Below are 15,837 nucleotides of genomic sequence, written 5' to 3'. Positions count from 1 at the left end.
CATAGAAACAGTGCATAATTATTTGTGTTATTGTTCGCTACTGCATATTAATTATCTTTTGTTATTAATGTACAAAGTGGCTCATTGTGTCCTGTCGGTCTTCCAGTTTCCCCTTTTGTAAAACTGTAAACGGATACTTCAAATCGAATAAAGTAACCTGAAACTGACAGTTACCAACAATTCCTAGTAGTAGTAGTACACCTTTAATGTACTGGATCATGTGAGTGAATTACAACATCTATTCCACGTGTGCCATATAATGCCTCTACAAATACTCTGAGTGCATGAGCACATACAGTAACTTTCTAAAAGTCACTGTCTGTGCTCATGCAGAGTCTGTACATTGTTGACACCGACAAGGTGTTCAACTTACCAGCCGGAGTATCCCAGCAGGCCACACTGCCCGCACACGTCCACCTCAAAGGCGTCACTGGAGATCATGAGGCGCTCCAGCAGCAACATGCTCGCTCCGTAGCCGATCAGACAGTCACGTTCCATCTCGCCCAGACGCAGACCTCCATCTCTGGAGCGGCCCTCCGTAGGCTGCCTGATAACGGGACAGACGCATAACAATATTACTGGAGTAATAAAGATGTTGATTTAAAAGAGCAACAGTTTTCTTTTTGTTATTTCTGTACAATTACAGCAGGAGTGTTGTTTTTACCTGGTGAGAACAGCTCGGGGGCCTCGAGCTCTAGCGTGCATTTTGTCGAGGACCATGTGCTTCAGTTTTTGGTAATATACTGGTCCAAAGTAGATATAAGCCTCCAGAGGTTCCCTGAAGAAAATATACAGATATCAAACTAATGTATCCACACAGATTAAGTCAGCACCACATTACAGGATGTCTTTATTAGGAAAACACCAAAAAAACATAAATATCAGTAATTTATCAAGTAAAAACACCTTAACTTAAATAACATTTGATGTCTGTAAAATGAACATTTGTGAGTAAAACTGTTTTCTGCATGTTTTAAAACGAATTTGGCTGTAAAATAAATACTAAATACAGCCATGTAAAGTTGTATGTCCCTCCACCAAACCCAAAAGTGCTTAAAAAAAATTATCTGACATGCCTGGTGGGCATACATGAAGGTAGAGAGGAAATGAAGAAACGTAAACGATGAACAAATAAACAAAAAACATAAAATAACCAAAACACTGTCACACATCAGCGCATATTAGAGCTATGTTACATTGTCACCTACAGAAAATAATTTCAGCATTATGTTACATTAATGTAATTTAATTTAATACAGATTTCTGATTTTACCAAAACTTTCAATGATCTTTGCTCGTTCCATGACTTTTCCAGGTTTTCCATGACCTTGGGAACCTTCAAAAAGGTTCAATATGATGGATATGATGATTTTCTATGACAAGCTAGTTTAATGTGTTCACAAACTCTTAATGTAAAGGAAGAAAAGCACACTGAAAACATAAGTGAAACAACACGTAGTGTGACGTGTGTGTGTGAGTTGTGTTTAATGGGATGTGACATGAGCTCTTTATTACCCCGTGATTCCTGAGGTCACGTAGTCTTTGCCCTGGTAGTTATATCCATAGCGGATAAGATCCTCACACACATCCTTCACCTTGCTGCCTCCAAAGGCCGTACCGTAGTGAAACCGTCCATCCAGGACTCCCGCCTTCCCTGCCAGCAGTTCAATCAGCTTTCCCACCTGACAGAAACAAACACAGTCCAGAAATGTAACAGTGGCTTTGCTCCTAAGATAAATCTTTTGTTTTTTTTACACTCTCCTGGCACCAAAGCTTGATATTGTGGGTGAGATTAGATGACACATGTACCCCTCGTGGTGGGACCGGCAGTCTAAGGATGACTGATTTCAACAATTCCTCTAAGGTCGCACCCAGAGGACCCCTGACCCCATCACATAAAAGGAAACACCTACTCTCATTTCACTCTCAGGCCAAAGAAACATCCTCCCGAGCCAAACATTTCTGAGCATTCTCCATGACAACCGCAGCGTGCAAACACACTGGCACTGACAACTTCAGCAGTAAAGATCATTCAAGTTTTTACAGTGTAAGGGACAAAAAGCAGGCAGAGACAGGGCCAAGTTTCATGTCATTCACATTCAGCACCACCCTACAGTTCAGATGTACTGTGCATGTTTGATAAAACTTCCACACGCTGCTACAAGCAGCCGCTTCGCTGGCAGCCGTCTCCGCAGCAACAAATATCTGTTTGTGAACAGTAAGATTGCTGCTTAGCGGCGTCAATGGACGTGTGCTCTGGAAGCCAATGATAACCCACAGAGGAGAGGAGTGCGGATAATGAGCGTTTTGTCTCACAAGAGCCGACAAAAAAAACTTAACAAGTGCGACGGTCAAAACAGAGATGGAGGTGATTCAGACCGAAATCATTCATAATAACTGTCTGTAGGTTTTAGATGAGGTGTCAAATTACCAGATTTTCACCAAAACAAAGGTTGATTTGACCTATCTGACAAATATAATGCAGAATATTAAAGCTAAAATGATTACTCAAATAATTTCAATTGAACAAAAATAATCTGCTGCTTTTATGTAATAAGTGATTAATCATTTTAGTCTCCTCCATTAGTTGTGGCCCTAATTTGAATACATCACCTCTGTTGAAATTGTCGTGGGCGTTCTACATTGTTTTCTGACATTTTATTGACAAAAAAATGAAACAACGTTTGAGAAAATACTCTGCAGATTCATTTGTAATAAAAATGTTAGTTTTCTTCCACAGATGTGAGGAGTCGTACCGTCATTCTGGAGGGATATCCGTGAGGGTTCATGATTATATCAGGACAGATGCCAGTGTCACAGAACGGCATGTCCTCCTGAGGAACGATGAGACCACAAACACCTGACACACACACACACACACACACACACACACACACACACACAGGGGGAAAAACAAAGTGAAGTTAATGAACACATCTATAGCATTATGACAGCACAGAAAATGCAGATGCAGCTCAACAGGCTGTTTTAAGTGATTCATCTTCAATAAATGTTGCAAGAATTAAAAGTAATAATAATGTAATTATACCTGTTGGTTGGTTTCAGCTTCTTATATGTGAGGATCAGATGCTTCTCACTTTTATAATCACTGTAACTCTAATAACTTTGGACAGTTGGTTGGACAAAACAGCAATGTGGACTCTAAGGACTTGTTAATATAATCAATAAATAATCAATATTAAAGGAATACTTCACTTGCAAAATTAACAAATATCAATCACTCAGTGCGTGTTACCTTAAATATGTGAGGAAAACGTTGCTTTTCACTAATGCCTTCACGGTGAACAGAGAATCCAAAAGTGGCAAACTTTCTTTATGTTTTGAATAAAACAGGGTCTGGTTTTAACAGCAAAACTATAACAAAACTTTGCTTACAAACTCTACAAACTATAATTATATAAGTCTCATTTATCCAGTCGTACGCTCATTACTTCACAAATACCTACATTTTTACAAAAACATTACGATTTAAAACACGCCAGTACGAACAATATAATACATGGCCGAGTAGCTCGCCTGGACACACTCTGAGCACAATACTTGGAGGCAGAAGTGTTTTATTTTAGTTTTGTACCATGTTTGGGAAGTACTGAGCATACAACTGAATATACTATACTCGGATTATACTGCACTTGTCGCTTGAGTGTTTGTAAACAGACGTTTTGACACAGTTTTTCTGTAGTTGCACTGTGGTAAATTTTCTCTGCATTGTGGGTTATTCACAGTGCACTATATTGTGGATGAAATTAACCGTTGAGAATTCGAACACTACTACAAAACGGCGAACACACTACATAGTGCTCTTTTTCTGTGATAGGGAACGGTTTCAAACACAGCTGAAGTTTACTACACAAATTCAACAAGACACGAGCTGTTATAGAAATGATCATTTTGCAGAGGAAGTCTTCTTCTAAAGCCCACTCACCTAACGGACCACACAGAAAATGTGCAAACTTGTAGTAAAACTTTTTGTTGTGTGTGCTGCTGCATTGAGGTTTGGTGTGGACCTGTGGCGGAGCATGACATTTCCATACTTGTGTGGACAGACAGGATCCTCTTTGGATTCACATGATGTGGGGGACAAGCACCCTGGTAGCCAGGAGTTTAAGTGTGAGTGCAAATGTTTGCTGAGGGGCCGAAGCACTCTTCCCTGGCCAGGGTAAACAGATTGTAGGCCCATTTGCAAATGAAAAAAAAGAGAAAGAAGAGAGAAGAGAAGGAGAGCAGGAAGTGGAGAAAGGTGCTTAGCTTGACAGGGAGACTGGGATTACACATCCATGACTTTCAGTTTAACTCAGAGGAAGTGGAGGGGATCAACTGGAGAGGAGAAATTGAATCCGTGCACGTGGGAAAAATTCGCTATTAGCCGACCAGTCAGCGACACAGCACACTGTTGATGCCATGCAGGATGTAGTAACAGGATGTTGACTGGGAACAAGTACAGCGATTTGCTGGAAAGTCATCCAAGAGCAGGAAGAAGGTGAAAAGAAAAGAGAAAAGGCGAGGACGGCAGAGCCAGAAGAAAAGGTAAAAGGGGAAAATAAGAAAGAAAAGGCGGTTAAGAAAAACAAAGTTTGAATATAAGGGTAAACGTAGGATAAAAGAGGAGGAGGAAAGAGAGTGGAAAATGGAGGAGAAGGTGATTAGAAAGATTCAGGGAGAAGGACACTAGTTCCCATAGCAGACATCCTCGGTGTTGTTTGTTTTGTGTGAAAGTGAATGATAAAAGAGGCATGAAATCAGCAGAGAAAGGCAAGACAACAGCAAGGGTCCAGAGCCCTCCATCACAGCTCATACAGCCCCACGCTGGCGGCTCGCACAATGGGCCCCTACTACTGACAACCCCTCCACCTCCTCCCCCACCTCCACAGCTGTGTGTGTGTGTGTGTGTGTGTGTGTGTGTGTGTGTGTGACCGGTAAATAATTAACTTATTCTGCTCTGCTGACCAGGACTTATGAGACTGCTCATGAGTAGCTGGGAGATCTACTGCTGTGGGCAAATTCTAATAAAATAATAAAACCATGATTTAGGATTCATTATGAAATATTTGTAAAAAATTTGATTAATTCTACAAACAAAACAACCTCCACTAACTTTCACAAGCATTTCTTGATTCTTATGTAGCTGTGAACACCGCATAGCGGCCGCAGAGAGCTCTGATTAAAAAAAAAAACTGGTCATACATCAGCCGCACATCTGGGACTCTCCATCCAGATCTCCTCCAGCTAACCCCCCGGCGACCCCTCTCTCTTCGTCACTATCCGAGACAGAAGACATTGTCCCATCCTGAGCTGACCGCCCAGTGGCCACCGCGGTAATGAGGAGAGTAAATTATGCATGGCGCCAGTTAGCTTTTTGATTAAAACATCATACAGGCCCTCTATAGGGGAGGTGCTGCAAAACAAAGGAGGTTGTAAACACTTTTTCTCCAGTAGCAGCAGAATACTGCTGGGGTGTAATAAATTTGCATAGTCTGGCACAGGACAAAGAGCCAATTAATTGAAAAGAGCTCTTGAAAGATGAGGACAGGGGGGCAGTGACAGAGCAACAGCTACTGGGACTTGACTCAACAAATGCTCCGGCACAGAGACGACCAAAGTTTTTCTTTTTACCCCCAGTCATTTACAGTCTTTCATGACAGGTTCAAATTTGGGGCTGCAGGTCATGACTATTAATGCATTACTGTGCACATTTATGTTTGAGCTCAACATGCTGCTCTTTTTCAGAGCCAAACCAGTGTGAGAGTGCACCTTTCTGTCCGTGCCGGCTGCTGAATTTGTCTCCGATTTCTGGTCTCCTGGTCTGCCTCAGGAGGATCTTGATGAGGAAAGCATCTTCAGCGTTGGATGAGATCATGACCTTCTCGATGTACGAGTCTGTTGAGCCCTTATAGCTGCAGAAAGAGAATGACAAAATTGTGAGGTATCAAAATGTTGAGCTGCATTTTTTTTTAACATAAAAGGTGGGTGAGTGGGTGTGGTGTTGGGAGCGAAGTGCACTCACCTGATGGGCACGTCTCTGTACTGGGGCTGGCCTAGCTGGGTACTGCCCTCCAGTGGTGTCTGGGTGACAGTTGGCATGGACTTGTTCACCAACACCTGTTTGTTCTCCACTTTCTCACCTGTTTTACACACAAGATACATCACACATGGTTAAGAGGCTGTTACATGCTCTTATATGACATGACTCTCATTTTTCATACAGAAATATGCTACTTTCTCAACAGGAAACAGTCAGTGTGTAAAATCTGGATCAAGTTTAAATGAAAAGCAAAGGTGGATTTTCTTTTTTGTTACTTCTCTGTATATGTTACTGTCTCTGTTATGATAGCAGGGCTGTATCATATGATGCATACATTTATTTATTTATTTATTTCATTTGTTAAGGGAATGTCAAATATGTATTTCATTTGTTATTATTGATATTTATGTGTTATGGCATATTGACAGTAGTTATTGATTGATGTATACCTGCAAGTTGTGTCGAAAATGAATAAAAACAATCAGTGCAAAAAAAAAGCTGAATTGGTTTGTTTAAATCCAACACCAAAACGTGCAGCTATCAGTACATTACATGTAAAAGTTAGGATCGTCTGGTTGATTGGTCGATATGCTGTTTTCGAAAAATGCCCAAATGGAAGAGCTGGAGGGCTTCGGAGGTGCAGCGCTTTTTCAGCAGATGCTTTGGTTGCATCTGGTAGGGGTGGGCTTTATAACCCTAAAATAATATCACAATATTTCAGGGTATTTTGCAATAATGATATACTTAATTATATGAAAAAAATTTGAAAAATATAAAAAAAATATTTAAGTATTACTTTTAAGAACATACATTTGCAAAAAAATAAGTGTTATCGTTTTACGTGTCAGCATAAAAATAACAGTTTGTTGTCAAATACTCACTTCAAACTAAACAAAAATGTTCTCTAATTTCTTTAGTTTTAAAACAACAACAGTAACTGGCAGCAAATTCTCTCTCAGCCACAACTGTACGACATCAATATGTCACTAAGATGGAATATTGCCATTATTACAGTATGAACATTTCTTATTCTATTGGAAATTATGCTGGTTTTATCATGGACGATATGATATGGCATCTGGTTGGTGGCATCACCACAAAAGTAAAAATGTCAGCACTAGGTTGAGTATTTGCTCCGGCCCTTGCTCTGGATGAAGGGAAGGACGAAGAACGTTGGGATAGAGGACGGGCCCGCCGCTCTGTGTGGATCCAGTTTCTCTTCTATTGTTATTGTTCAACACTTGTGCATATGAGATGTCATGGTTGGTTGGTTTGTGGTATTTGTACCGCCCCCCCTTTACTGTGATTGGACATCTGAGTAAAAACTGACAGTGAAGGCAGCTTTTTACCCATTTTACACCCACATAAAAACACAAAACATGCACCCAGCACCTCGTCACACCGCTGGTGTTTATAACATCATAAATATGTGATGCTCCTTTGGCAAAGAAAGGGGAAAAAAAACTTACTTGGACACGAAATGTGGCTAATTTAGTTAATCTAGGAAACACTTGTGGATTTTTTGCTATTGACTTATTGATCTGTTGAAGAGTAGACAGAATTTTAGTCGACCAAGACTTCTATTGGTTAGTAAATGCAGTATTATAAGTGATTTGATTTGAATTTGTTGATTAATCTCTTATAACAAGAAATACTTAATTTACTGTTTAAAATGTATTTAACGTGAAGCAAAGGGCTGCAGGCTGGATTTGAAATTTGAAATTAAGCACAGGCAAAAAAAAAGAAGCATGCTGATTAACTCATGACGCCATGATAGTGTCCTTTGGTGGGTCATGGTGTGTGTATGTCAACAATAACTGAAGCTGTGTTAAAGAAAGACGAATGTTATCTGTTAATGCCATTAGTGCTAAACTAAGATATTTTAAAGATCACAATAAATGGAGACTTCAGGCTCCTTTCTTTTCCAGTAAAACATGGACTCTTATTGGGACCTACAATCTTATTACTTATCACTTATCAAACACTTCTTTTCTATATCGCTCTGATTGATTGATCAATTATGTATCTTCCCAACATGTTTAAACATTTTTCAACATCAAGTACTTCACATTTAGTAAAATTACAACTTCATGGGGCCTTAAACACCTGAAACACTGAGTTAGACAGTAACAAGTCAGTGGCATGCTGGGTCTCCTCCAGTCCGGCTGATACTCACCAGGGGAGCAGATCCCGTCAGCATCCAGGATGCTGTGCCTCCAGATGGGCTTTCGGGTAACAGCATCCAGCATGGGCCCCATCACCTTGTCAAAGGTCTGGTTGGTGTAACGCCGCAGCGTGCACTTGGCGTTTTTATACACAAGGCATCGCCCAAATCCTGGAGAGAAAAGATCAGGATTTCTAAGTGTCTGCTACCTGAACAGGTGGTCAAAGATCAAATATGTTATGATAGATACCTTTTTAAAGTAATGAAACATGTCAATTAAAAATGCTAAATCCTGTAAACAATAAACAGCTCTCACCTCTGTCAAGCGAGGCTTTGTTGAGGACCAGAGCGTCCTCAATGTCGTAGCCGCTGTAGCTCATCACGGCCACGGTGGCGTTCTGCCCAGCAGGCAGCTTCTCGAAGTCGATCAGTTCGATGGTTTTCGTTTTGACCATGGGCCTCTGAGGGTACGCCAGCAGGTACATGAGAGTGTCGATGCGGTTCCTCTGGTTGTAGCCGATAGTGCCTGAAGAGAGGAGACACGGAGAGTAGATGAATTACTTCTGCTTTGGGTGGAGAACTTACTTCCGTCTTGTTTGTTTTCACTGCATATGTATCTTTTTTTTTAAAAGTTTCACTGTCAGTGCATAATGTGAATAACTGTCTGTAAATTAGTTATTAGTGCGTTATAAGCAGTGTTGGGCAATAATAGAATAACTGTAAGGTGTTAGAGTAATAAAATAACTTTTTCCAATAACAAGTAGTGTGACTAATTACCAAAAAAAATTCAGTAATAATATTACCGTTACCCTAAAAACTAATTTCTCGTTACCACCTTCCTTTTGTTGTCACCCCAAAATGATTGAAATATTGAATTGAAATAAAACTATCCCATCTCTGGATTCACTTTTGTGATTGTTGCTCATGTCAGTCACAAACAACAAATTAGTTTGGAAGATAACATTAAGTGCCTCACACAGAGGTCTGTGCAAAGTCTGAATTTTGAGGAATAAGGATGAAATAAAACGAGTAGAGCAACAAACTATTGTGGGTATGGAGAATAAAATAAAGAAATAAAAAAATGTTTAAAAGTAATGTGCAAATATCCTTATGTGATGGAAAAAGCAGGACAAATATTCATTATAAATATTATAAGCAGGCAGTAAAAAAGCAATAACCAGGAAATAGCTACGTAAAGAGTCAAAAACAACCTCTTCGTGGACAGAAACAGTTCAGGATATTTATGTCATGTTTTTTTCGCTGAGATGTGCCACAAAAAAAAGAAAATTATTGGAAAAATGGAAATCTTATTTGAATTTGAAGGTGATTTAATACATCTACGCTGCTTTGTTTTATTCCCCTTTGTGCTAAGACCACCAGAATGGACTTTAGTTGAGTATGAGTGGGAAAAAAAATGCCTCGACTTCAATCAAAATCATGGATCATCAGGACCTTTATGATCTTAAAGGACTCACATGGATATAAAGTAAATGATAAATGGACTTGTGCTTCTGTAGCGCTTTTCTGGTCAAACTACTTGCCACATTCACCCATGTGTGCACACATTCACACACCGGTGGCCGGGGCTACTGTACAAAGTGCCACCTGCTACTCGGTAACATTCATACACATTTAAACACTGATGGCACAGCCACACGGAGACATCTGTGGCTCTGTATCTCACCCAAGGATACTCTGACATGCAGACTGAAGAACACGGGGATCGGGCCACGATTAGTGCATGATCTGCCAGAGCCGCCCTTAAGGAAAGGACCCACAGTCTGTAACCTTGCTTCTTTTTTTCCCATTTTCTGTGTCACATGATGTAATTTCACCTAACCGGGTCTGATCTCTCTCGGTTTATCTGTTCTGTTTTTGTTGAAAACAATAACAATAAATTAAAAAATTAAAAAGTTTTCTTATGAGCCCAACACTGATTATAAGTGTTTAATCCTTCTGCTGGATGGGTCGGAGCTGGGCCTGGTTAGCACCGTCTCGGCACGGCAGAGTGGAGGAACGGGGCGAGTTATGGCGTAAAGCCTGGCCTCCCTGGAAGCCTTGACATTTGTCAGATGCTATTACTTCACAATCAGGCTACAAGCACAGAGTCTGTGATAATAGGCCCGAGCCACACAACCAGATTTGCACATGTATAGGGCTGTCCACACAAAACAGACAAGGCAGAGGATATTGGGCCAAATATAGTTCCAGTCTGTGTTTTTGTAATAATGCGGGGGAGGGGAGGACGGGACGGATGGAGGTAAAGCGGTGGGGTGGGGGTGACCGCAGTCGGCTCTTACGAATGTTAGCAGGGCCGTTTGGGGAAGTTTTGGTTACCAAGGAGCTGCGGGTGCGCACTCTGTGGTCTTTCGCAGCTGAGCACACTGACCCCCTGAGCACAGCCAGAGCAGACACAATGAATTGCTAATGACACTCTGGGTGACTGGCAGGGAAAGGGCCTCCGCACACACACAGCACAATAGAGAACCTACGCAAGCGCCCCATGTTTGATGTCCATGCGCATACACACACTGACACACACATAAGAAAAACACTCAATCACACACACACAAATGTATTCTGACAAGAAGTAGAGCAGGAGCAGAGTTTTGGGGGAGACGAACCAGCGGGCTGCTTGTATCTATAGTGTTTGTTATTCTAATGTCCTTTTGTATATTTTTAACTTGTGCAAATAAAAGTCTAAACTCTGAACCAGCAGATTTGGGCGGCTTAAGAATAGTCTTGATGTAAGATTAAATTACTGTCAGTATCCATTTGTGTGTATGCATGCACAGAAGTCAACACTGCAGCTGTTTGGAGGATGTTTGAGAAAGGATTTGAGATCTTCACACTTTAATGACGTGCCTGCTGACTGGAGCTACCTGCTCAGCTGAGTCTTACCCATGGCCTGCTTGCCCATAGCGCACTGGTATGTGTTCCTGGGTGACTGGTTGTGGTGGGGGTAGGGAATGAGGCCAGCGCACACCCCGAGCAGTGTGAAGGGCTCGATCTCCAAGTGTGTTGTGTCTCTATGGAAATGTTTAAAAGCAAATAAAAGAGGCAGTGAAACCAGCATGTTGAATGACCAAAAAAACCAGGAGCGTCAGGAGAATCACGTGCTGCTCACTTGTTAATCATGTGCTCATAAAGTGCGATCTGACAGTCATTCTCCTCATTCACATCGAGGTACTCCACCAGGCCCTCGTGCAGAAAGTCTTCGAAGTTTCTGGAGTTGAGAAAAGTGTGTTTTTATAAAAAACAAACAATATGATCTTTTAAAATATGATTATCTGTAACTAAATGTGTTGTTAAAATCTTCTCCTGACTCCAAGCCTCACCTGTAGCCCTGTGACAGATCTTCAATGTGTTTGTTTTTCACCATCGGCTGTCCCCTCTTCACTATGATGTACGGCCTGATGGAGAACAACAACACAGACCAAAGCAGAAAACTGTCAAACTACTTACAAGGACTCTATTTTTTTTACATCCCAAACCTCTTATTAAAGTTTTCAAATAAAGCTTTGAATGTCTGTCTTCATATTCAATGATAAAAAACAACAACAAAACAACAAAACCCTCACTTTGAATGGAGTGATTCATCAGATCAAATGAGTGGGCCTTTTTTTGAACAACTTTCTTTAATGAGTAAATGATTGTTAAAAGGCCAGCCCGTTAACACAGGTGCGTGTCTCCTTTTGTGTGCAGCAAGGAGGAGGGCAAACTATTTTTTTTGTTTTTGACTGAAGTGAACATGTTTTTGAAAGACTAAACACCTTTAAGTATGAATTGAGACAGAATATTACGTGTTGTGAATAGGGATGGGCGATATGGTCATTTTTTTGCAATAACAATATTCTTGATGATTGCTGACTATTTTAATATTAATTTCAAGAACATACAATTGCAACAAAATGAGTGTTACAGTTGTATATGTTGACATAAATGTGATTCGCCTTCAAATATTCAGAAAAAACTGAACCAAATTTATCTCACAGTTCTTTCGTTTGCAAACGATAACTCAGAATGAGATTCAGATTATGTGTAAAATATGAATACTACAACAAAATAGAATGGATCAAAAGTAACACATCTGAACAGTTGCCAAATACAAAAAAAACATTGTATTCAATCTTTATGAATGGCTGCGTTGTTTTCTCCACCTGTGACCTGTATGTGCTGCTATTTCTCCTCCACTCTTCTTGCTGTAGCAGTTTTTTACAGTTGCACTGCAAGTGTCATGTATTAGGACAGGCTTATGAGAAAATCACCTAATGACACAGATTCCTGTGCGTGCACAGCAAGAGGAGAGGGAGAGAGAGAGAGATGCTGTGCTGCTGAGAGCGTAATTTCACTGCAGCCACACTTGATGACAGGACGCCTTGATGTCAACGAGTCAAAATTTTGCAATTATCTCAATGTGAATTTTTCTTTTCATATCAAAAATGTGTACATTATGGAAACATTTACAGCTAAGTTAAAGATAAAAATGTATTGGTTTAATGAACAATGGTCCCCATTAATTGGGTCATGGGCCATGTCAGAAATGTAGACGTCTTTTATTTATTTATTTTTTCTCCCTCTCCATTTTGCCATTGCTTTGTTTTCATTGCTTGTTTATTTTTTGTTTAACTATGGAATTTAACCTTAGTTTATATTTATTATAACTACTGATTTGTCATACTTTGTATATTTTCTGAGCTCTTTTTGTTTTTTTTTCCTCTATATTCTGTGCTCCTTTTCTTTATTTAGTATGTTGAATATGGACATGAAAGGGCCAAAAAAAAAGATAAGTTTGTGATTGGGTTGTAAACATCTCCAATGTGCTATAAGTTTTATGTGTGTTGTTGTTTGTTTGTTTTTCATATTGAATAAATTAAAAGTTAAAAAATAAATATATACACCGGTATTATCATGGACAATATGATATAGCACACCTCTAGTTGTTAAAACCATTTTTTTCAATAATCTTTGACTTTACAACACCCTGAAGTACAGATGGGAATTGATAGGATGTTATATCAATTCATCATCAATTCCTATATTGATTCCTGATCACTCTTCTGCCTGGAAAAAGGTAGGCCGTGCAGGTTTTTTTGGCATCAGTGCAGTTGTAGCTATTATTTCTAGTCTCTGAACATCGTGTAACTACAGTCTGTCTGTGCCGTCTCAGACAGAGGGTAAATACAGCTGTGTTGTAATCATTTTTGATTACAAACTGTGTCCAGTAGCATTAATTTGTGTTTTTTGCGTTTGCCTTGTGTATGAGTCCAGGTTTAAAAATCCCCACCTGCAGAGACGTCCTCCATCGGAGGAGATGTAGACACAGCGGTCGGTCAGGTTGGTGGAGATGGACACAAACTCGTTGATAAAACCCGCCCTGCGCATCAGTCTGAAGGTGTTGACCAGCTTGTGATGATCTCGAATCACACCAAGAATGTTACCTGTCGTCGTAAAACACACAGACAGAGACATTTTCACATAACTTAAAAAAACACTCTAGTGCGGTTTCCCACCATTACCTTTCTGAGTAAACCGGTGTCAGTCTTGACATGAAGATATATGTTGTGAGTCAGTCCGTCTTGCTCTTAAACTCACAACAAACTGCCCACATCCACTAATGCCACCCAACTAAAACCTCTTTCCCCACAACAATTTTTCAATAATCTATTCACTTGCCCTTCAGCTCTTAACCTTCATCTTTACCCAGCACCACTTTTATTCAACTGCCCTATCGGTACTAAACATGTGCAGCAACCCTCAACAGAGATGAGAAAGCAGTGAGAGGGCTCACTCCTTAGCAACTTCCATCATCAGCTCCAGAAAAAATTATGTGTTTAATTATTTTTCAGCAGTTGCCAAATCGGGTGAGAAAGTTGCTGGATTTACTTGCTCAATGTGGCATTTAGCTTTCCTCTGGCAATCCTCATTGTTGAGCTCTGCAATCATTTTAAGTCAAGTCTAAAGAAAGTTGGAGCAGATAATTAAAGTTAGTGAGCAGGTTCGACTTTTGGGTGAATTTCTGAATCATCCACAAACTTTAAACGGAAAGAAACAGCACGCATGTACGGTAGTGTACTCTGAACCTCCACGACTGGTGAGAGCTGCGCTCAAGCTGCCCACAGGGGTTTGTTCATATCAAGTCTGACAGACAAATGAGTGGAGAACAGAGGAGACACTGTGCTCTGCCTCTGTGTGAGGGCACATTTCCACTGAACACACTCTGAAGGGCTTTGACACCTGCTGCTACCAACTAATTAAATGGTATGGCAGCTAATATAATTTGACAGTTATCAGTGGCGAGACAAACATATACAGTAATTATGGGGCCAAGTTCTGACTCAAGAATAATACCTGCTGCTGCCATGAAATTAATGACTTATCAGCCTCCCCGCAAAATACAAAATTGCCTCCTGTAAACTAAACAGAATATTTTCCCTTCATGTTCATAAGCAATGCATTCAAAACAGAGAGGATTAAACTTTCTTTTCAAGTGATCTAAAGCAGCAGCATGCACTGTTAATTCTCTTTGTGTTTGTTTATTTATTTATTACGCTGCAGTGGTGCGGAGGAGTTGTACCATTGAGGAAGACCAGGAAGACGCTCGGGTAGGAGAGCTCCTCTCCACACAGCAGGTTGACGTCTTCAACTCCCAGGTTAAAGGCCAGTTTGATGATCGGGCCGTCCTCCATGTCGGTGGTGATGTGGGTCATCAGAGCCAAGTTCTTCACCAGACCGCAGGCCTACAAACCAGAGCATTAAAAATAAATATAAACAGATATTATATTATACTGAAGGTTGTTTTTCCTTATATATATATATATATATATATAAAAATATATATGCATTATATGCATGACACAAGAATACCGCACCACAGAATTAAACTAGATATACCAACATGCTATTGTTAACATCCATATCTGTGAAAACATGGACGCTTCACACACAGAAGATCTAAACAATCAGCACAGTTTCAAGGTGGTGCTTAAGGGTTCTTGAGTTATGGCCAAAAACATGTTAGGTCACTGTGACCTTGACCTATGACCACCGAAATCGAATCAGTTCATTCTTGAGTCCAAGTGGACGTTAGCGCCAAATTTAAGGGAACTCCGATAAGGCCATCTTCAGATATTGCGTTCACAAAAATGAGACGAATGGGAGGTCACAGTGACCTTGACCTCTTAGCACCAAATTCTAATTTGGTGAATTTTCATAAATCCCTCAAGGTGTTCTTGAGATATTGCTTTCACAAGAATGAGGCGTATATAAGGTCGCTCTGGCCTTTGACCACCAAAATCTAATAAGCTCATCCTTGAGTCGACTCAAACGTTTGTGCCAAATTTGAATAAATTCCCTTAAGGTGTTCTTGAGATATTTCGTTCACAAGAATGAGACGGATAAGGGATGGAAAGAATAACTTCTATTAAACTCAGAAAGTGATAAATTCGTGTTGTACTGGGAAAGATTGTATGCATTGTGCATGTGACCTCACAAGACGATCGCTGAGTATTTAAAACGTGAACTGACTTGTATATTTATGAATGCAATAACTGTATAAGCACAAGGTGACCAACGGTTTTGTATGTTCTACAGTGCTAAACTGTATTTCAGTGTCCTTTGAAAAATAAAG

General features: G+C 40.2%; 1 protein-coding gene across 1 annotated transcript in view; it reads right to left on the bottom strand.

The window, feature by feature from the left end:
* Positions 1-15,837, bottom strand: part of polr3b (polymerase (RNA) III (DNA directed) polypeptide B) — a 28,587-nt gene that overhangs the window by 736 nt on the left and 12,014 nt on the right. The window contains exons 15-27 of the mRNA XM_088079954.1: positions 14,785-14,947; positions 13,495-13,648; positions 11,546-11,620; positions 11,335-11,433; positions 11,109-11,236; positions 8,524-8,733; positions 8,220-8,378; positions 6,026-6,143; positions 5,773-5,915; positions 2,757-2,860; positions 1,516-1,682; positions 665-778; positions 374-547 (exon numbers count right to left, since the gene is read on the bottom strand). Of these exons, the coding sequence (XP_087936080.1) occupies positions 374-547; positions 665-778; positions 1,516-1,682; positions 2,757-2,860; positions 5,773-5,915; positions 6,026-6,143; positions 8,220-8,378; positions 8,524-8,733; positions 11,109-11,236; positions 11,335-11,433; positions 11,546-11,620; positions 13,495-13,648; positions 14,785-14,947 (1,808 nt within the window). The remainder of the gene's footprint in view (positions 1-373; positions 548-664; positions 779-1,515; positions 1,683-2,756; positions 2,861-5,772; positions 5,916-6,025; positions 6,144-8,219; positions 8,379-8,523; positions 8,734-11,108; positions 11,237-11,334; positions 11,434-11,545; positions 11,621-13,494; positions 13,649-14,784; positions 14,948-15,837) is intronic.

Source organism: Plectropomus leopardus, chromosome 7 (genome assembly GCF_026936395.1).
Source record: "Plectropomus leopardus strain MGB_pleo_1.0 chromosome 7, ASM2693639v1, whole genome shotgun sequence".
Classification (NCBI taxonomy): domain Eukaryota; kingdom Metazoa; phylum Chordata; class Actinopteri; order Perciformes; family Serranidae; genus Plectropomus; species Plectropomus leopardus.
The sequence above is the reverse complement of the archived record's forward strand: the minus strand, read 5'-3'. Positions and strand labels throughout refer to the sequence as shown.